We start from the raw sequence: 21,377 nt of genomic DNA on the forward strand, positions 1-21,377 counted from the left end.
ATAAAATGTAGGAGTGAAAGAGTTCCATCAAACCTGATCCAAGCTATGCCAATTCAAAAAAATTACTTGAATTACCAAAAAATAATTTGCATTTTAAGTAATCACTGATGTTGGAACTGACTTTATAAAAGCCACTTCAAATAAAAATAACTCCCAAACGCTGTGTGCTCTGGGCTAAATATTCCGAAGAAAACAACATTTGCATAACCATCCAGCACCTGCGGAGTTTCCATGGGCAGAGTTTCATAACTGGGAGAATTCTCTCCCTCTTGCCTCCCCTGAAATCCACAGGAACAGGGCTGTCACAGCTTCCCTTCTCTCAAAGACTCATCACTTTGTGCCAGGGACATTCCATAGGAATTTCCAGGAAAAAATGGATGAGTACAGATTAAATCCATGCAGAGTCATCAGCTATGGCTGTGCCACAAAAAAACAAAGCTGCTCTCCTCCTGCTCTCTCCCCCTCAATTATCCACCAACAACTAACTTGGGGGTGCAAACAGCCAATGCAGAGACATCTCCAGTAGTATTTAACCTTCAATTTAAACCTAATTTTTGCTTGCTGTTGACCTAATTATGTGTCAGGATCTAAAGGAAAAAGACTTCGTTGGAGGATTTGGGTCTTTATTTGTATTTTATTTTAAGTGGTGTGTGCCTTATGGTGCTCCAGCCTTACCCTACTGTGATGGTAGTGAGATCCCACTCCAGTGCCAGATGGTGATCCAGGGGAAGGAACTGGGGAGGAATTTGGTGAAGAATGAAGATTCCCTGTTATCAAAATTCTAATGTCATTGTCCATGTCATCTGGGAATGGGAGGTCAAACATGTCATCTGAAAGGGAAAAGAAAGGAGAATAATTTCCAATGTGCTATACTCTTTTCCCCAAGAAATGTTTGTAATTTATTACCTTTCCCTTTAATTTATTATCATTCCCTTTTTTCTTTAACATACTCCCAAGACAGATGAAAGCAGAGACAAAGACTTCACTGTTTAATCCCCCTTAGAACCCTTGACTGCAACCACACAGACATGAAAGGGAGAGTTGGCAGGCAGCTATTGGGATAATGAATTTTAGCAGTGGCCATAGAGTGAACAGAATTCCCGTTGTAGCAGCTCCACAAAATCCAGACTAAATTTTGTAATAGAACAACTGACACTTCTGTACAGTTAGTCACAGTCCCCTTAACAAAACCACTTGGAATCATCACACAGAGCTCCATGTGCTGCTGCCACAGGTGCTGCTCCTCAGGCTCCCAGGGCTGCACGCCAGCTCCAACCCCTGGGAACAGGCCTGGCAGCTCCAGGGAAACTGCCCCCAGAATCCATGAGGGCAGCAAGGCCCTGCTCACAGCAAGGGACTCGTGATCCTTCCAGACACTGCACCAGGATCCCCAACAACTCAGCCCTCATATCCCACTTTCATCTCAGGACTTCCACGCAGCTTGTTAGCATAATTGGCTGGATTCATTTGGTTTATGTTAAATATGTGGGGAGGGCTAAAGATACAGGGAAGATGTGTTTGCCTTGTGCATTTCATTACTCATCATCTGCACACAGGTTACAATACCCTGAGTAAGGGAGGGAAGGATAAGGCACCATCAACACACAGCCAGAAATTACAGCATCACAATATGGTTTAGAAGGGTTTTTCTTATCCAGATTTCTCAGCAGGGGAAGAAATACAAGTGTATAATGACACTTAAAGTACATTTTAGTGGGTAGACAGGGACAGTGGGAGCTGTCTGAATTAACTGCATTCATTAGAACTGCAACCAAATTTATACTAAAACACAAAGCCCTAAATAGAAGTCATGCATGCTACATATAAGAAATAACAATTTCTCTTGGAAAAGATGAATTTACTTCTTATAAAATGGAAAAGTATCTGTGTCTTGAACTAATTTCACCTGAAACCCCAGTATTGAAACAGGCAGGTGGTTGTTTTCCTTCATCTCCCAAAGAGAACCTCTGGATTGCTGGAGCAATGCTTTAACTGAAGTTTATTAACTTGTGTCCTACAGCCTCAGTAAACAAACCAGAGCTAATATCATGCTCTGCTTGGCCCCCAGAGCAGAAATGAGCTGGCTAATGGCATAGGAAGCAGTTTAATCATTAAGTAGAGCAGAGTTAAGAAAATTAAATTTAACACCATTTTGGAAAAGGCTATTCTTGTACCTGACTCTAATTAACATCTGCAGCACCAACGGGCAGGTTAATGCAGGTTAATGTTTGTTGTGCTCGGGAGGGATCCCGGTGCCTCCTGGGACAGGGATTGAGAGGGGCAACTTCACTTCAGAGGCCCTGGGACATTCCAGGAGGGACAGATCAAAGCCTTAAAAGCAGTAGCCTGCCTTCCTCTCCAACCCAACTGCCCCTCCTCATTAATACAGCCACTGTACGTGGTTGTAGCTACTCTTGGTTTTAATTGCTTTGCACTCATTTAAAGGATTTGGGACAAAGCAGGAAAATGCTTATTTGGATATAAAGCATTAACCAGAGTCTTGCTGACTCAAACTGCAGGTTCAGTGTAAAAGCACTCTGGGGGCACAAAGAAATCTCAGGTTGGGATATTTTCCCTACTCAACCACAAGTGCCTCCTTCCTGTCAGCTCTGCACACAACAGGGCACAATGTGAAGCATGACTGGAAAACAGCAGCCGGCCTGAACAAGTCAAAGCAAGACAAAGCACATTCTGGTCTGTGCCACTTGGTGCATTGGCTGGTCCTTGTCCCTTTGGGAATAAACCAGTATGATTCTGAAAACACACTCAGGGAAAGCACAGTCTCCCCTATAGCTAAAGCCCATGGTTCCCTTGCTGGGGTGCTGTGGGGTCTGTGCAGAACCCCAACCCCCTCAGAGGTTTATTCCTGCCCAGCTCAGCTCTGCTGATGCCCTGGAAAGGCCCCAAGGGATTCCCCCCATCACTCACCGTTGGTGGGGCTGAAGCCATCCTCGTTGGGGTAATTTGCAGGTGCCACCTGGATGGTGGCAGAGGTGGGGAACACCAGGATGTGTGTGCAGGAGGCGTCCTGGGGGGTGTTGAGCTGGGACGACTGCAGGTTCAGTGCCGTGCTGCGCCCGAACACCGAGCCCATCGTCACCGCATCTGTGGGGACAGACACCAGGGCACAGGGGTCACTGCATGGCCTCCAAACACAGGAGCTGGGTCCTTTGCCGACCCCACGTGCTCTGCAAACTCACAGACACAGCTGAAGGGCCTTATCTTCAAAAGATTACATTGCTCTAAGAGCTTGACATTAAGATCACCAGCCCCACCTCTCCTGTCATTCTGCTGCCCCTTAATCAAATATTTACTTGTTAAATGAGCAAGTTAAATTGATTTTTCACCCACATCTCTGTAGAATTATGAAATACACCCCACTTTGGTCGATATGAATACAAACACAAAAATAAACCCACAAAACAATAAAGCTTCTCTCTCCTCCTCTATTCTTCTCAATTATCCACCAACAATTAACTTCAAAGGTGCAAATAGTCAATGCAAAGACACCTTCTTTAGCAGAATTTAAACAGCACCTTCAATTTTAACCTAATTTTTGCTTGCTGTTGACCTAATTATGTGTCAGGATCTAAAGGAAAAAAAAATCTGTTGAAGGATTTGGGTCTTTCTTTGTGTTTTACTGTGATATTGAAAAAGCCTCATTTGCCATCTGTTTTCTCACATTACAAAATCTCTGCTTTGAAAATATTCAACATGATAAGTAATTTTCAAGCTCAATTAATTCTGCTCTGTATTAGTCTTTTCTTTCTAAACTTAAAAAAACCCAGAGTGATTTGTAAGGATATGTTAAGAATCTGTCACCACATACATTAAAAAGTACGTGTTTAGGTAAAACAACAAAGGGAACCTCAGCATGAAATTTTACTTCAATTTAAGCCCATGGACTGCTGCTTGTAAGTGAACTCTCTAAATAACTTCAGCATGTGATGAGGCAAGTGAGAAGGCAAGTGGGCTTATTCCCATTTCCACAGGCTTCTACTGATTCCCACTGCAGCCTCCTCCGTGCACGAGGGTATTTGTGACACAACTTCCAGCCCATGGGAACTGGGCTGCCTGAGCCCATGGCCTCCCCAGGGGACAGATCAGCAATTTGGCAGTGCCCCACAGTCACTTTCCCCCAGGAGACTCCTCTCCCCACACAGCATCTCTCCATGGTATCTTGGGGAATTCTGCTGGCTCAACCTATTTTCTGCCACATGTAACCATGCTAGTCGAGTTCTTCACAGAAATCCCAAGATTATTGTGCCTAAGTGTGAAATGTGATACAAGAACAGTTGTGCTGGCATTGCCATAGTTGGCTAAAACATACCTGGCATCACCACAAATGATCCCTGTGGCTCCATGGCAACGAGGCAGGCACTGAGGATGGAGGGGGAATCTGCTGCGGAGATGCCACACATGCGGCAAACCTCCTTCAGCTGTTTGCTGATTGTCTGCAGGGAACACTCCCCGAGCAGGATACTCCAGTCTGCAAGGGAAAAGCACCGTGGGAGGACAGAGCTGATGCAGAGCCAGCACCCGCCTGGAAACAGCAAAACATTCCCAACACTTGGCACTTCCCTAATCCCAAAGTCTCCAGGAATGACTCCTGTGCACACGAGGGGTCTGGCCTCCCAAACTGGGTGCTCGAGGAGTTCCTGTGGAATGTTTTATTCCACAGCAGTCTGTTAGTTTTTCTTTATTCAATACATTTTTTTTTCCAAGACCTTTTTGTTTGTTTAGTGATGTTTAAGTTGAGGAATCACAACTGAATCCTGTCTCTATTCCTGTGTCAGGATAATTTCGTTCAGAACTTTTTCTAACAGGTGATAAGTTCCCTCGGAAGGACAGTGTGCAAGTCCTGCACAACACGAGGGAGTAGCATCAGACACAGTGCACAAACAAGGAAAGGTTTATGGAAACAAATACAGAAATTCAGTGCCAGGGTAGGACTGCAGCCAGCTCTCCTGTAATCCATGCTGTCATGGCCCAGGAAATTCCAGTTTGGAGGATCCTGGTGATTTCTTTGCCAGGTTTCTTTACACTCAGATCCATTTGGTCAAGTGGGCATCAGTGTCAAGACAACAATGAGGACAAAGGGAGAGAAAGGGCTTCAGCAGCTCTGGTGTTGATTATAAACTCCTAAGGAGCACTGCCTGGGAAGCCTGGATATCTGGCTTCCCATCCATGTTTGCCCTCACTAAACTGTGGCAAAATAAAAAACAGTCTATCCTGTCTGTGATAGAATTTGGCACACCTTGTTTACCTTTGGTAAGGTCATGGTTCTAGGAAGCAGAGACAGGACTTGTGAACGTTTGGCCAAATTCACCCCATCTGATGCCACTGTGTGATGGCAGAGTGCACCCTCAGCGAGTCTGCAGGTGATGCAACACTGAGAGGAATGGCTGAGTCCCCACCCCTGTAAGTGTTCAAAAGCTGTGTGGACATGACACTTGGGGACATAGATCAATGGTGGTCTCAGCAGTGCTGGGGAACAGTTGGACTTCATGAGCTCAGAGAGCTTTTCCAACCTAAACAATTCTGTGGTTATGTGATTATCACTCTCAAATTTTGAGTTTGAAAGGTGTGTGATCAGGTCTGGGCCATCTTGCCTTGCACCCTGAGTCTCTCTGTCCCACTGCACACCCTGGGAGAGGCAGCCCTGACAATTGCACACCTTTCAGTTCCCCGTGGCCCAGCCGGCCCAGGCGCCCGATGACGACTCTCCAGGGCAGGGATGTCATCTGCACAATGCCAATGCACCATTCCCACAGCTTCTGCAGCCCGATCTTCCGTGCAGACAGCTTGCTCCTCCTTGACCTGCAGGGCAAGGAATTAAAAACAACAGTGAGAGGAGAATCAAGGACAATATTCAGATTTCTGTTCTCTCTAATTATGTCACTGTTTATCCTCTACAGAGCTCTGGGCTCTGTAGTCCCTAACTTACCTTTTACTACTACTAACAAGAAAAACTATGTGTCTGCTTTCAGTACTGTTACTGCAGTGCCATCGAACTGCTGAGCAACACACCGGGTGTTCCTCAATGTAAGGTTTGTAAGCAGAACAGTTGTAAACCAAACCATCAAACAAATGTAACTCAGTCACTTTTCCCTGCGCAGATTTGAAAATCTAAAAGTGCCAACTGAAATGCTCTCACTGTAACACCAGCGTGATCTCCTGAGCAGGAAAGGGGATGGAAGGGATGTGCAAGGAGCTGGTGAGGGATTACCCCAGGCATGCATCCATGGGAGAAGCCAAGGGCAGTGAGTACCTGCTGGGGAGGTCAATGTTGACGATGCAGGTCTCCAGCAGCTCCCCGTGCAGGTCAGTGCAGGATGCCAGGAGCCAGCGCTGGTCATGGGACAGGCAGTACCCCACAAAGAGCACGTTGTATTTCTGACTGGCCTCTCCAAACGTCTCTCCCAGCTCGGTCTGCTTGTCTTTGATGGGGGCCAGGATGAAAGGAGGTGAGTACAGCTGGATTGGGCTGGGCCTCTGCAACAGAGTCAGCACAACCATCAGCAGATAGATCAGAAACTACTGAACACAAGGAACACACACACACATTGGCAGCGAGTACAGAGACAGGCAAGCTTGAAACAGTGAGTAAATTCAAAGCATTCCTAGTCAGGAGGGAGATTGGGAAAAGGGAGGTTATAGACAATTCACTGCTGCCAGTTACAGCTGATGCACTTCAAACCTTATCTAAAGATTTCTTTTTATGTACACATAACCTGGGGTATGAAAGCAGTCTTTGGACAAGTCTCTGACACAGGCCGGAGTTTAAAGCCCCTCAGCTGTCAGATCCTCCATCCCTTAATCATCTTTAGACCCTTGGCTGGATTTGCTCCAGTGCATCTGAGTTTCTTGTTCTGAAGAGCCCAGAAGGGAGGAGGAAAAGCATCTCCCTCGCTGTGCTGCAGTACCTTCCCAGAGCAGCCCAACTGCTGCTCCTTGGGAGCATCCATCATGTCCAACAGGACCTCCAGGTCACCTTCTGCAAAGCTGCTTCCCACATGGGCACCCCAAACCCATCTTTGCCTTGGAACTCCTCTCTGGAGAACACAGAGGGGCCTCACCAGACACATTCCATAACTAAAAAATGGTCAGGGTATTTTCTTAATTCTTCAGCAAAGTTTGGGAGTCTGCAGTGCAGGCTGAGAGCAAATGTGTAAAATGCAACAAACAGAGATTAATTAAATGCAATAAGTAAATGCCAAAAGGTTTGGCTTTGCAAGTAGGTTTTTAAACCCTCTCAAGCAGCTCTTTATGCCAAGGTAAGTGTTTAAGTGTTTCGTTGGTCCATTAGATCTAAATAAAATATTCATAGTTATCTTTGAAAGAATGCAAAACATTCATAGAAAGCAGGATGGATTATTCTTCCTTTGAAATCTCTGAAATTCCAGAATCAGGGTTTTAATATTTACAGTTTAAAATAGATAAAAGATAAGCCCATCGAAAAGGGGGATTTCTCCATTACCTCAGGGAATTAATATAACATCTGCAATTAGACACAGGAACTTATTTCATATATATTCATATATATGTGAATAGAAATAAAGGTTGGGTTTAAACTCTGGTTGAGCACTATGGACTGAAACCACAAAATGACTCAGAATCCAAACTAACAATGTTCATTTTCTCTTCTTTCACATTTTAACCTTTTACTTTATGACTCAAAACCAGAAGCTTAAAATGTTTTGAAAGCAAGTTAGCCTTATGTTTTTGTTACTATTTTCTATTCCATATTAGCTTGCCTTTTCCCTTTATATCATCATCTTCTGTACCTTGAAAAAAATCCCCATACAAGTATTTTCTCTACTCTTTGATATTTGAGAAAAGTGGTTACAGTTTATGAACAGACTTTGATTTTCTTGCCACCAATACCAACCTCAGGATTTTTGAGGGTCATCTCAATGCTGGCAGCTGGCCCAAAGCCTGTGAGGGACTTGATGTGGATCTGTGTGGGCAGGGGCCTCCTGCATTGGCAGTACACAGAGAACGCCAGAGACTTCAAGTGCTGAATGTAGAAAACCTGTTCATCCTTCATTGTCTGCAGCATGTACTGGCAAGGCACAATCTGTGGAATTCAGACACACAATAAAACAGGGCTGAGAGGCTTCCAGGAGCTGCTCATTAATATCCAACTAGATCCACACAGTCATTAGTCACTGAACACCCAGCACACTTTGGGATGCTCCACAATTCACATTTCAGGTCCTTTGGCAGGAGTCGCTGCAGCAGGCAGGGACTGCATTCCCTGGGACAAAACTTCCATCACAATGAGAGTGTATTTTAATCCATAAACCCCAAACACCTGTATTCAAACACCCTGAATTTTTTAGAAGTATTTCTCTGGGCAACATCTTCACTTGCAGGTGGGCTTGAACCACACAATCCCTGAAGGTTCAGACAGGTGGCTCATGATCAGGGCTGGGAATTGTTTGCTGTCCTTGTGGGAATTGGCACTATGGTGTCACCCTTACAGAGGGGTGTAGAGGGCACAAATAAGATTCTGTTACAATGATTTGTGTGGTTGTTCCCCCTTTTCAATTTAGTTCCCAGTAGAAGCTCAACAGTCTCAGCTGCTGCTCAGTTCCATTTGTTTCAGAAAGTCATGGGAAGCAGTTCACAAGGATTCACAGGTACAGCCAGTAAGAACCACAGCTACAGGGAGATTTGCCTGGGAGATGAGTTTGGGGGTTAAGACCCAACTACACAACAAGAGCAGGAAGGAGAAATGGCATAACACTCCCTCAGAAGGAAACAAAGAATGACAAAAACCCGGTTTTTAGATCAAACCTATTTTAAAATTAGAATTAAATGCCTGTAACATCACTGTTTTTATCTACTGGTTTTATCGTACAAGTCCCACTTGCGGCTGTTAAAGTGTCTTTCCTATTACAGTGAGATCTTTGGAGCAGAAACTGTCAATATAAAACATTTACATTGTAGCCAACACTACAAGACCCAAACAGATTCTTTCAAACAAATATTTTCAGTAGTAATAAAAGTTAAGTGTCACAAAACTTTTATTGCTTTACAGTTCTTGCTTGAACCTTCAGAACCTTGGCAGCACATTCTGCTTACTAAATGTGCCTGTGTGTTTTTAAAAGCCAGTTTTACCCAGGAATTTCAGAAGCTGAGCCTTCCCTCTCTGTACAGGAATGGTAATAAAGCTGCAAACATTTGGGTTTGATTTATTTTGAAGTAACTGCATGTTGTGTGTGCTGTGGTACAGCTGTGAGAATACAGTGCTGGAACTGGATCATGTTTCCCTTGACTTAGAGAAAATTGCTGTTTTGACTTCAACTGGCAAAATGTATTTTGAGGAACAAACAGTGATTGTGGAAACAAACAGCACTGAGAAAAAGGGTCAGTGTGCTACAGCCTCAGCTCCAACAGCAGTGCAGAGGTTACACTGTTCTTGTCTTTCAGACACCGTGGCATCAATGGCTGTTTGGTTTTGGTGTCTCCAGGTCTGGATCAATCGGTTGCAGCCCACCACAATATGAAGCTGTGGATCTGATTTTCAGTTCATCCCCAAGCCTGAAATATTCTGGTGACAGTTTCCCCCATCCTTTCAGGGGACAATGAGGTCAAAACTATCAAAAACAACAGCTTTCCATGCCCAATCTGAGATACTACAAGAACTTCTAATTTTTTTTTTTTTATTATTTTTAACTAACTTGAGATACCATTAAACCAAAGTGAGCAGACATGGATAAGGTGCACAGAAATCCTTCCCACACTGCTCCTGCCTGTGCCCTCTGGCTTCCCACTCCCCCCACATTTATTGAGGCTCAGCCTCTGTGAGAAGAGGCCTGGCAAAATGCAGCCAGCCTGGGCAAGAGGCCAAGAGCTGCCTCTGGCTCCACAAATTCAATTCTTCAGCAATTCCATAGTAAGTAACTGGTTTCATATGCCAAGTTACATGGTAAGTTATTTTTAAGAAGCAGATAATAACAATACAATAGTTATACATTAAATGTCTGGCTTCACATACTTCTTTTGGATTAAAGAGTATAAATCAAGGGAATATAAACAGCAAACAACTCAACATGTACAGTAATCAAAGGAACAACTGGCCAGTTTTGGCAATGGCAACTTGAGTTACAACTTAATTGAAATCCCTCTCCAGGAAGCATTGAGCAGATAGGATTGCTGGGACCACAGGACAGATTCAATGCAGGGATACTGTGGCTGCTTTAATTAATTTCCTCATCAAAACAAACACAAGGGCTTGTTTTAATATACAGACTTGTACTGTCAACAAAACAATTTGTAACTGCCACCTACATTTCATGCATTATCTCCCATTTATCTCTTTTAGCACAGTGTCCATATCACAGGTGTGCTGTGACACAGAGACTCAGCGTGAGGATGCAGAGGAAGGCAGAATTACCTGGAGAATGAAAGAATTCCTCATATTCTCAGGCAAGTTGTCCAACATTTCCGTGTAGCATCTCATGAGGCTCAGGAGCCAGAAGTTGGTGGAGGCAGACTCCTCGTCAGCAGTGTAGGTGAAGGGGTCCACCATGTAGATGACCACGGCGGGGGGGTAAGCGTTGCCGTCCGCAGTGTCCGGCTCCGTGGGGATCCCGATCCGCTCCCGCTCTGACGTGCTGCGGGCACAGACACACGGTGACAACTGTGTCTGGGGCCAGGCTGAGCCAGGGTGAATGAAACCATGAGGAATTCTGATATCCAGAGGCAAAACTAATACCCATGAGGACAGGCATTGAGATGAGTTGTGCTCACAGCAGCTCCTAATCCAAAATATCTGGGGTTCATTAGGCATCAGAGGTACCATACAGTCTAACAGCATCTCACTGAATGCAATCAGACCAGATTATACCTGAAGAATAGGGAAAAACTGACTCCTTAGCTGTGTGTCTTTTCATGTAGGTGTGTCTGGGTTTTGGTGCAGTTTAGGGTTTGCATTTGGGAGAGGTGGAAGGCAGAGAGCACAAATTTAGAAGTACCAAAGCAATTCATGGAGCCTGGAGTCCTACTCAGGCCCAAGGAAGCTCCACTGGTAACAGAACGAGCAATCAAGAATTTCTTACTTGGTAAAATGCTCTTCCCATGCCTCAGCCAGGATAGAGAGGCTCAACATCTGTAAGTGATCAAAGCAGCTCAGCCTCTGTCAGAAGCCCCTGCAGCTGCTCAAAGGGTGTTTTGCACAGATCAGGGAACAGATGTCTCAAGGACAAGCCCAGCTACAGCAGGATGTGGGCGTTTCCCTCTCTAACACACACCAGGACTATCAGCAATGTGCATTATTATGAGAGTAATGAAAAACATGCCGCCTCAGGAAGTTTCTTACATACAATGCTAAAAATCCTTTTCATAATTTATGTGATGGATGGCTATTCATAATGAAGTCTTTAAAAAACTTGTGCTGCCCAAATTTATTTTAAAGTAACGTGACTACAATCACGCCTCCTGACCTCACAGTATGCCTGCTTGCAAAACAACACCTGCACTGCAAAAAAATTAGGAAAAAAAAAAATCCATGGCTTGCATTTTGCATCTGTTAATGTTGCAGGTGTGATGGAGCAAGAGGCACTCAGCTGCATGGGATACCTGCAAGTGCCAAGCCACAGGTGGCCACAGGGCCTGACACACCCCATGTGCTCCTGGTGCTGCAAGAACAGGACAGGTAGAGGGTCCTAAGGCAGCTCCACATCCATACAACTGAATCAGGATGGGATTCTTGTAATGAAAAAGCGGAGAGGTGTTTTTTCCAGCTCCCCTTTGTCAGTGACTGCTTCACACAGGAACAGGCCCTGCTCAGCTCCCACCTGCTCGCTGTGCTGCACCTGTCAGAGGGGCCTCTCCTTTGAAGGGTTTCCCTAAGGCTGGGAGGCTGTCTGAGCACAGGACAGGGGATTAGTCAGCAGCACCTGGAGCCATGTGAGCGCCTCACTTACCCTTCCTGTCCCTCTTGCTGCTGCTGTGGCAGGTTGGGGCCAGGCTCAGTGTCAGCCCCGGGGCCCGCGCTGCCCTGCGGGCGCTCGGCCGCGCCTCCCGCGGCGCTGCTGCTCTGCCCCGAACCGGCGGTGCCGCTGAAGCCCGGCGTGGAGGAGGAGGTGCCCATCTGGCTGGCGCCGGGCGTGGCAGAGGACGCCGAGAGCTGTGGCACCGAGGAGCCCGAGGAGGAGGCGCTCCCTGCCGGAAGGCTCGTGGTGCCCGCGCTGGGCGTGGAGCTGAAGGAGCTGCCCGTGGCTGGGGCCCCGGCGGCGGCCGAGAGACACGAGGAGGAGCCGGAGGGCGCGGGGCCCGAGCTCCCGGGAGCCGCCTGCGGCTGGCTCGGAGCCGGCGTTTGGTACTTGGGGGGCAGCAGGAGGCTGCTGTCCAGCTGCAGGGTGGCCAAGTAAGGCGCTGGAATGGCACGGAAAGAGGGATTAATGACAGTCAGATCAAAGGAATCTGCATCAACCTATGACTCAGATGATGTTCCTGCACTTTTACAACATTCTAAGAGTATACCAAAGCTAAGAGAATGCAATCTCCATGACCAATGTTTGCTTTGGAATCCATTTCTCAAGGTGTCAGTTTGAACTGATATGAATCAATTGTCTTTAAAACCAGGCCTGACTTTGCAGGGCTTTGTGACTTAAGGGTGGTACTGACATGTTCTGCTCTCTGGCCAAAGTGTGTAGCAATAACAGCATTGTACAGTGCTCAGCTCTGCAGCCTCTGACAGGTTATCTCTGTCAGGCTGGAAACCTTGGAGTCGTTTATATCTGAGCTACAATCATGGCAAACTTTAATGCAATTATTTCTGCTGTGAGGTACCACAGTGATAAATGAATATTTATTATTTATTTGCTCCCCGAGGTGGTGCAAATCACCAGTGGGGAAGTTTCCAATGCTGCCCCTGCCAGACACCTCAGGTGTGAACTGAGCACCCCAGTTCCTCACCTAGCTGTGCACAGGCTGCCTCTTTATGCAGGGAAGCCTGAGGTACTTCAGTAGTGTTGTAATAATTTCTCAGCTTGCTGTAATTCCTGTGTCTCATGCTAAGACCCCAATTCTCAATCACACACAATATATATTGGCTCTGGACCATTCTGGGAGGAAACAGCCATGTCTGTCCCCAGCTGAAATCAGGTGACTCCAGAGACTCAGCCAGGAGAAGACAGCTGGTCCTACCCCAGGAGATGTTATACCCTTCCACACTCTCAGGTTCTACAGTCCCTCACCAAACAAGTGCTCCTGACATTGGTATAATATCGTACAGGGCAGGGTGCTATAACAAAAACAACCAGACTGAACTGTTGAAAGCGTCACTGTTTCATGGGGGAAATAACCCAGCACGAGGTCCAGAGAAGGATCCAAGGATCCACACACAACAGACTGGACCCCCAGGCACCAAGGACACCAGCACCTTCTCTTCTGCCCCTTTGTTAACTCATTGCCTTTGCAGAGTCCCAGTGACCTCCCCTCTCCTATATTTACACTGGAGGCCACCGTGACACAGCTCTGTCACACAGGTGTGATGAGATGTGTCAGCCGCAATAAACCACATCCATGGACACCTTCAGTCTTGTGTGGAACACCTGCCCCATCCCAGGAAGTATTCGGGGACAGGTTGCAGAGGACTTGGAGCAACCTGGTCTGGTGGAAGGCGTCCCAGGGGATAGAACAGGATGAGTTTTAAGTTTTATGGTCCCTTCCAACCAGATCAGACTGTCATTCTGTGATCTTTGTGATACACAAACACCTTATACCAAACTGACTTTTCTAAAAAGATAAGAATTTGAACCTCTGACACAATCCTCAGAGTTACAAGCAACACAACTTTCTGAAGCAGGCAAATTTAACATGGGAAGAATTTAAGATAAAACCTTGTAATAACTTTAAATTTTTAAACAGACCATAATCTGCACCTTTAGAAAACCCACACTGTGGGTTCCCCCCCCAGTCCCCAGAGCTGTGGGGGGGTCACTCACCGAGGTGATGGCGGCAGACCTGGGCATAGAGCTTGAGCCTGGAATGATTGTCACAGTCCTCGGAGCCCCAGGGCTGGCTGAACCACTCGCTCACCAGCTCATCCGTCAGTTTCTGCGCCACGCTCTTGCCCACCCGCATGATCCCGTCCCGCAGCACTTTGCAGATGGGCTTGTGCTGCCCCAGTCGGCACATCTGCCAGGAGAGGGAAGAACAAATGCCCATAAGGAGATGCCAACCACCCCAGGAAGTTACAGACACTGGTTTGTGGCTTAAGCCCCTCATTCTCAGCACACATTAAGAAGCACACATTAAGAAGCTAGGGGCTTCTTAATCTAAAAAAAATGAGTTACATTTATCTGTTGGCTTGAGCAAAATTAAGGTTACAAAGGACTCTGACATACTGGGGAGTACATGCTAAAGAAAAAAATGCTTTTATCCCCAGCCTAGCAACTGTGAGAAAGCAACAACTTCTTCAATGTGCTCCTTGCTCTTTAGGCGTGGTTAGGCCATCACTGGAAGGCTGCAGCTGTATTAATGCCACTGCTGCCTCCTCTGTGAAATGAATGTGTGCTGGGAAGAGCAGACAAACACCCCAAAATGCACAAAGAATCCCAGTGTCACTCAGATGGCATTCTTGGACTCTGAAAGTGCAGAAAGCTCTCAAAATAAAAAAAACAAACCCTTCTTCAAATAGTTGTTACTTTAAACCCCATGGATTTCTCCCTGTGGACATGCACTAGAGTAGCAATGACACTTAAGAAGCAATAATTCAGTGTAGACCCTCTTTCCAACCTCGTATACAGCACTCAAGTCCCTGAAGAAAGTTTTAGCTCCGTCAAGCAAGGCCTCATTTTCCGGACACACCACGATGTAGGCGACATCCCGATGGCCCCCGTAGGGATCCAGCAGGAGCCTCTCCCAGAAGGGCAGGGAGAAGGGAGAGATTGTCAGGAAGTCCTTGTCATAGCCCACTAGCAGCGTCGGGATTGGGAGAGGCTCAGGAGACTCCTCAGAGCCTTCATAGGAGAAAGAACAAATAAAGAAAAAATGTTAAAGTATCTGGTTTAACTGCAGCGGGTCTCTGATGGCCCAGGAAGTGGGTTCTTTTACAGGAATATTAGGAATCATTCATCCCTTGCTGTTCTGAGTGTCCTACAGGTTTATCATGGAGTGGAAATGATTATCAAGGGTGTGCCGTGCCTGATAAACCGTGTGCTCCCAGCCTTTCTTCTTGGAAAAGATATTTAATGAAGGAGAGAGAAGATCTATATCGTACTTAAGGAATGTCATATAATCAAAGTTGTTGGCCAAAGTGGAGGGAGCTGATCCAAGCACCGCTTAAACTTTCCTACAAAGCTGCAATAAAACATCTCCCAGTGTACTCCAAGCTAACATACTGCCCTTCCCAAGGCTTCATCTCCTGGTTTTCTTTTGTCATATCCATAACCACAGCCCAGGAGTTCCTGTTCAATCACAGGTAATAACAGGAACACACAAAATCTGACCTGACAGCTCTTCATCCACCTCCACCTGGTTGTGCAAAATTACTGATGATTAGAGAAATTCATTCCCAGGTATGTAATACTATACAAAGTTATTATAATTCTAAAAATTGCCTCCTGCCCCTCTCCATAGGATGTGCTCTAAGCACTACTGTCCCCACAGAGAGGATTATTATCCAGTGTAACAGGGTGTCTCCCAGATACTGCCTCAATAGAAGAAATATTGCTGAAAATGTCAAGCTAAAATATACCCAATAGTTCCTGCAGAATCTAATTCAACTTTATTAAAAAGTCAGCATCCAGTAAAATTCACTGACTTTCCATCAAAGGTTCTGCTCTGCACTCTATCGGAATTTTGGTGCTATTCTCTGGTAACAATTGGCAAATCCTAACTCTTCAAATTACAAATGCTGGAAAAATTATTAGAAGCGCTCCTGGTGAGGCACAACAGCTTTAGACAGGAACTGGAGTTACCCCCAATTGTCCCAGCCCCAAGGAAAGCAGCAATATATCAAATACCAATAGAGAGCAAAGAATGGTGGAGCTGTAGGAAAAAACATTAAACCAGACTGCACTGGTTAAGCCTGAAATAAACTGCAAGCAAGAAATACAGATTGAAATGTTGTTATTCTCCAAACCTGCACAGACAAAATCTGGTTTGTTATTTTGTATTTTACAGAAGTGCCACTTACAGCCAGGAGATACTGAAACTAAAACTTTTCATTAATCCTACAGGAACCTGAGCCAGCCCCCCACTTCAGGTGGGGAGGCTGAGCCTCACCCAGAGTTTCTGCTCCGTATAAACGTGCATCACCTGGAGCAGTAAAACCTTCACTAGGGTGTCACAAAGGCCTTTTGAGGCACTTTAAAGCTCTGTGAAGAGCCCCCCTCACCATGACCCCAAGCTGTATGAACAGCCCCTTCCTGACATCTCCAGGAGAAAGTGCCCATTTCTAGGAAGCTGCACTCTAACTTGGCACAGAGGCCAGTGTAAGTACCGTAGGTCCCCCGTCCTGCCATCTTATGGAATTGCTGCCAGGTGAGTGGTCCCTGCACGTGCTGGATGTTCTCCCAGGTCCTTCCCGTCCGCTTCTTCTGGATGGCATCCTGGAGAAAGGGCTGCAGGGAGAGCAGCATGCGCACCACGTCCTGGGAGGAGAGCATGCTGATGTCCAGCACTGCAAGGGACAAGGAGCAGCAATCACTACAGGGAGGAACAGCAATCCCTCTGATGTGGCAACAGCTTTTGTGGATTGTTCCTTGAACTGCTCTGCACTCTGCCCACGGAATTTGGACAACTCTAATTAGCTGGATGCCACTCAATGTGGCATTTTCAAAAACAATGCTGTTACCATGAGCCTTTACACACACATTTCAGTACCACTGGTGACTAGCTCAGATAACAAGATGTCAGAGCATCATCAGTATACAAACAAGTAATATTTAATTATAAATTTCCCCCCTCCTTGGTACTTTTTCCCCTTCTTCCCCCTAAATCAAACAAAGCAATTCTTTTCTGCTGACTGCTTATACCCTCCTCCAAAGTAAAAAAGGGCCTCTAATTTTGCCTTCCCCCAAATACCTGAATTTGCTTCAGATTTGTGAACTTCCACAGACTCATTCCCAATTTAGGCCACAAAATCTGAGGACAACTAGAGTATTACTGGTACTTTAGAAGTAATTTAAAGGTTTCAGAAATCTACCTTATCTCTAGCATATTTTTTGTCCTGTCATAAAAATTACATGGGTCACAACTAAACAAATTTACAGAGGTTACAAAACATTCAGAGACAAAAGGCTCAGCTGTGCCCGTACCGTTGCTGTGGGGCCAGGAATGGACAGTGGCACTTCGGACAAGGGCTTCATCCACCTTGCCCCCTGTGGGGTTGTCCACGTACTGCCTGCCCTGCTCCAGAGCATTGAAACATTCCACCCAGGAGTCGTTGCTGTCAGCCTGCAGCCGGTCGTAGCTCAAGTTGACACAGGGCAGCGTCTGGCGGTTGTTGGAGGCCATGTAATCCAGGCAGCTCAGCGAGGTGAAGGGCTGCGTGTGCTGGTTCTGCAGCAGCAGCAGGAGGCTCATGGGAGGCTCCTGGCTCCTCCTGGCTCCCTCTCCCATCTGCGAGATCAAGTTGCTCTGGCAGATCATCAGTCGCCTTTCTGCAGCCTGGCCGATGTCCGAGGTCTTGCCGAAAATATCCAGCTCGTCCTCGATGAAGAGCCCGGAGTTGTAGCCGAGCTTGCGGTTCATGATGGCACTGAAGCCGCATGTGCAGCGGTACTGATCCTCGTTGGAGGAGTCAGGGATGTACAGCCCCACGTCCGCGCCCTTGATGTTCATGTTGCAGGCGCAGATGCAGCAGCTGTCGAAGTTCCTGTCCTTGAAGATGTTGAGCACGGAGTCAGAGAGGATCAGGGTCACGTACAGGCTGTGCGCCTCTGGGATGGGCTGCACCGTGCCTGGCTCCACCGAGTTGAGCGGCCTCGTGGTGGAGGGCGTGGAGGCGGGGGAGCCCTGGTCCGTGCTGTCGTACTTGACAGAGCCCTGGCCGCTGGCAGTGCCCCCACCGCGGGGAGTCCTGGGTGTGCGTGGCGTGCGTGGCGTGGGCACCGAGAAGCGCGGTGTGGCCGGCGACGGCAGCACCCCCGCCCCGCTGTTGCTGGCGGGGGCCGTGCTGTTGAGCGTCGCTGGCGTGCTCATCTGGGGTGTGCTCATCTGCAGGTAGTCCTGGTCCGCCAGGCTGCCCACGCTGGGCACGTTGCTGCGGGGAGGGGATGGGAACAGAGATCCCTTCTGTCAAAGATCAATTTTAAATACAAGGACAGAGTGGAAGCTGAAGGGACTCATTGAAACTGCACTAAAGAACACTCTGCTCGTAACCTTGCCTCATGGTTCTCAACAGAACTCAGAATTCTCACCACGAGCATCACTGTTTCTTATCATTATGATAAAAAGTATCGCTTCATCGTCTTAAAGATTATTCTCATGGCCTAAAACTCAAATGCTCTTGAGAACAATCTCTAGATAAATGATCAAGTTAAGATTTAGAATGTTTGCAAATTTTTTAGGAAAAAAAGAAAGAATAGTAGCTTTTATTTTAAACACCACTATCTGTGAAGAGATACAGATTAGTGGAAATGAAAGTATTTCAGAGAGATAGAAATCTTTATTTTAGAAATGATCACTTGAAATAGCTATCACAAGTCATAGATGTGGCTCTGATACACAGAGTCACCTCATGGACACTTTCTGTATGTCTTTATATTCTATAAACTTAAATCCTCATTTTGGTTTACACAGTCTGTGGCACAATGAGATACATTCCATTACAAAGTCTTAGTCCAGTAAAGCTAAGAATCATATTTTTGGGTCATCTCTATTCATGACTGGGTTTTATTACTCTGTTTTTTGACATTTCCTGCCAAATTCAAGTGACCACAGAATAGTTTGTACTATTCCCACAAGATCTGTCTTCCACCTGCAAGGACTCATTTCAAGAAACAGAATAAGGGGCCAATCAAAGAAAAAGATCCAACATTTCTCTTTCCACATCACTTCTTATCTGCTTACTTTTCCTGTAATGTATTAATTACATTAATTAATGTAATGAGGAGTGTAAGAACTCAATGAGTCTCAGAATAAGGAAGGGGAAACAGGATTTTTCCATGTTTATCTGTCCTCACAGTGTATTTTGAGTGTTATTGGAAAGGACTATCATTTGAATGCCCACCTATCATTAGTGACTTGAAAAGGAAAACACTGAAGACCTCTTTCCTTACAATCATTTTATTACCTTGAACTGATGTGTGTCCAGCTCAGAGCAGGAGAGGGGAAAATAATGAAGCAGGGTCTGAAGGAGTTGTGGAGCTGCAGCAGAGTGAGCGCCTCAGACTAATAAGAAAAGGTGACCTAGAAACTCTGATTGGCAATCACCACTCTGTTGGAAGCCTGCAGTAATAATCCTCACTCTAATTGGATTATATTGAAAATGAAAGGGTTTTTTCCCCCAACAAATACCTGAAATTAATAACCAGCTCAGGCCTGGTGCATCAGTTACTATTATGAAAAAACCTGAGAATTAAATTGCTCCCTAGGCACTATATCAAGGGTTTACAATTTCTTCTTTGCAGTTCTTTTGAGAACACTGAAGGACCCTTTGGGGCTGCAAAAGGACTGATTTAAAGGATTTACAGATTGATTTAAAGATACAGCCTGCTTCCTCTAGAAATGAAGCAGTGCAGCAGGAGACCTTTGTACTATTACTATGCTTTTTAAGAGGCTTTATTAATTTAATGGTGCAAATTCTTGCTGGCTTTCAAAACCTCCAGCAATGAATTCTGTCCATAAACATTGCTAATTTCTGAGAACTGAGTGAGGAATCCAAGTTTTGAAAATGGATGTCAGTGGTTCCCTGTAGGTCACTGCACTCTCCTCTTTTGGTATCAGGAAGGGTGCGACAGGACAGCACATGGACCTATGTCTGTCTGTCTGATAAGCAGCTCCTCACGGCCTCACTCAGGGACACCACAGGAGCTCAGAGGAGCTCCCACGGGAACACAGCCTGGGGAGCTCTCGCAGGGCCACTCAGCACTTCCAGAGCCCTCAGAAGGGCAAATGGAATCACCAGGATCGGAGATCACCAGGCTGGAGCTCCAAGTGACACAAGGGAGCCTGGCTGGAGGCCAGACTGGAAATGAGAGGGCAAAGATGTGAGGGATTCAGTGCATTCATTTTGTTCCCCAACACCTGTGGTTTCTGTTGAATTACAGTATTTTCCTGTATCAGAAATTACCATTAATTCAGGCACTGCATGTTCCTTTTCTTTTAAAAGCACTGAGAGTGGACACACACTGTAACACCCCTGACTGACTGCCAAAGCTGGAGTTAAATGTTCCTACTATCATTACTGTTTTGACTCGGTCAATGACAAACCTAAAAGGTTTAAAATACATTTGCAGGTTAAACCACTGTCAATACAAACAACTATTTTAGTTACCCAGCTTTAGGCATGGGCTTGAGAGACTCATTTCCTCCAAGGCTGTACTTACTTGTAGCCATCTCTGATGAAAGTGGCTGCAGGTGGCAATGGAAGCTGTTCAATTTTCGGAGGAACAGCCCAAGAAGGCCTGAAGATGCAGGCATCTGGAATCTTCAGAGGCAGGAGGCACTGGCTGGGCAGGATCTTCAGTGGAGCAAACAGGGAGGAGCCCACGAAAGGTTGAAATGATGGAACTTTGTGCACATACGAAAAATCCTGTAACATCCAAGTGACCTTGGTTACAACAATGTGGTCAGGTTGCTCTTTAGGTAATTATTTTTAATTAAAATCTATTGTACTGTTTGACCCTCTACAATTATCTTTTTCCCCCACAAATGAACTATATTTATTCCTTCTACAAGGCATTCAAGTGTAGTTCCTTCAAGGAAACTCAGCTGAGGCTCCCTGTTATCCCGAGATGCTGCAAGGTTTCACAACTGGATCAGGCTCATTTCAGACAGGCTGTGCCTGAAACATGAGTAGTGCACTACGAAATTTTCACACTACCTAATTTTTAGCACCTCATTTAGGTACTTAAAAGATTGATCTTTGCAAGACTTCTGTACTGACAGTGGGGAAAGACTGTCACAGTGTAAGGAACCCTGAGGTGCCTTGAGGCAGTCTCTCCAAATAACCCCCACTATGGGGGCTCACATCACTTTAGCCACAACAGTGCACACTTTGCATATGCCAATCATTACACAGAGTATTAAATACAAGTATCTAAACAATCCAGCAAACACAGTGTTAACTATCAATGAAGTTCAGCCCAGCTGGGCTTGCAGTGACTGTCACGTTTCTCGCACAGACTGATGACAAGAACTTCCGCCAGAGTTTCTAGAGCTATTCCAGCTCTTTCAGGAGAATAGAACTA

At 46.0% G+C, this 21,377-nt stretch overlaps 1 protein-coding gene across 2 annotated transcripts in view; it reads right to left on the reverse strand.

The window, feature by feature from the left end:
* MED13L (mediator complex subunit 13L) overlaps nucleotides 1-21,377 on the reverse strand; it is a 165,388-nt gene that overhangs the window by 5,704 nt on the left and 138,307 nt on the right. For both annotated transcript variants that reach the window (XM_083874047.1, XM_083874048.1), the window contains 13 exons: nucleotides 20,514-20,719; nucleotides 17,280-18,226; nucleotides 16,463-16,642; nucleotides 14,755-14,978; nucleotides 13,962-14,154; nucleotides 11,937-12,387; nucleotides 10,406-10,625; nucleotides 7,892-8,080; nucleotides 6,272-6,495; nucleotides 5,678-5,820; nucleotides 4,331-4,489; nucleotides 2,929-3,105; nucleotides 676-830 (listed from right to left, as the gene is read on the reverse strand). In XM_083874047.1, the coding sequence (XP_083730173.1) occupies nucleotides 676-830; nucleotides 2,929-3,105; nucleotides 4,331-4,489; nucleotides 5,678-5,820; nucleotides 6,272-6,495; nucleotides 7,892-8,080; nucleotides 10,406-10,625; nucleotides 11,937-12,387; nucleotides 13,962-14,154; nucleotides 14,755-14,978; nucleotides 16,463-16,642; nucleotides 17,280-18,226; nucleotides 20,514-20,719 (3,468 nt within the window). The remainder of the gene's footprint in view (nucleotides 1-675; nucleotides 831-2,928; nucleotides 3,106-4,330; nucleotides 4,490-5,677; nucleotides 5,821-6,271; nucleotides 6,496-7,891; nucleotides 8,081-10,405; nucleotides 10,626-11,936; nucleotides 12,388-13,961; nucleotides 14,155-14,754; nucleotides 14,979-16,462; nucleotides 16,643-17,279; nucleotides 18,227-20,513; nucleotides 20,720-21,377) is intronic.

Source organism: Zosterops lateralis, assembly GCF_965231275.1.
Source record: "Zosterops lateralis genome assembly, chromosome: 17".
Taxonomy (NCBI): Eukaryota; Metazoa; Chordata; class Aves; order Passeriformes; family Zosteropidae; genus Zosterops; species Zosterops lateralis.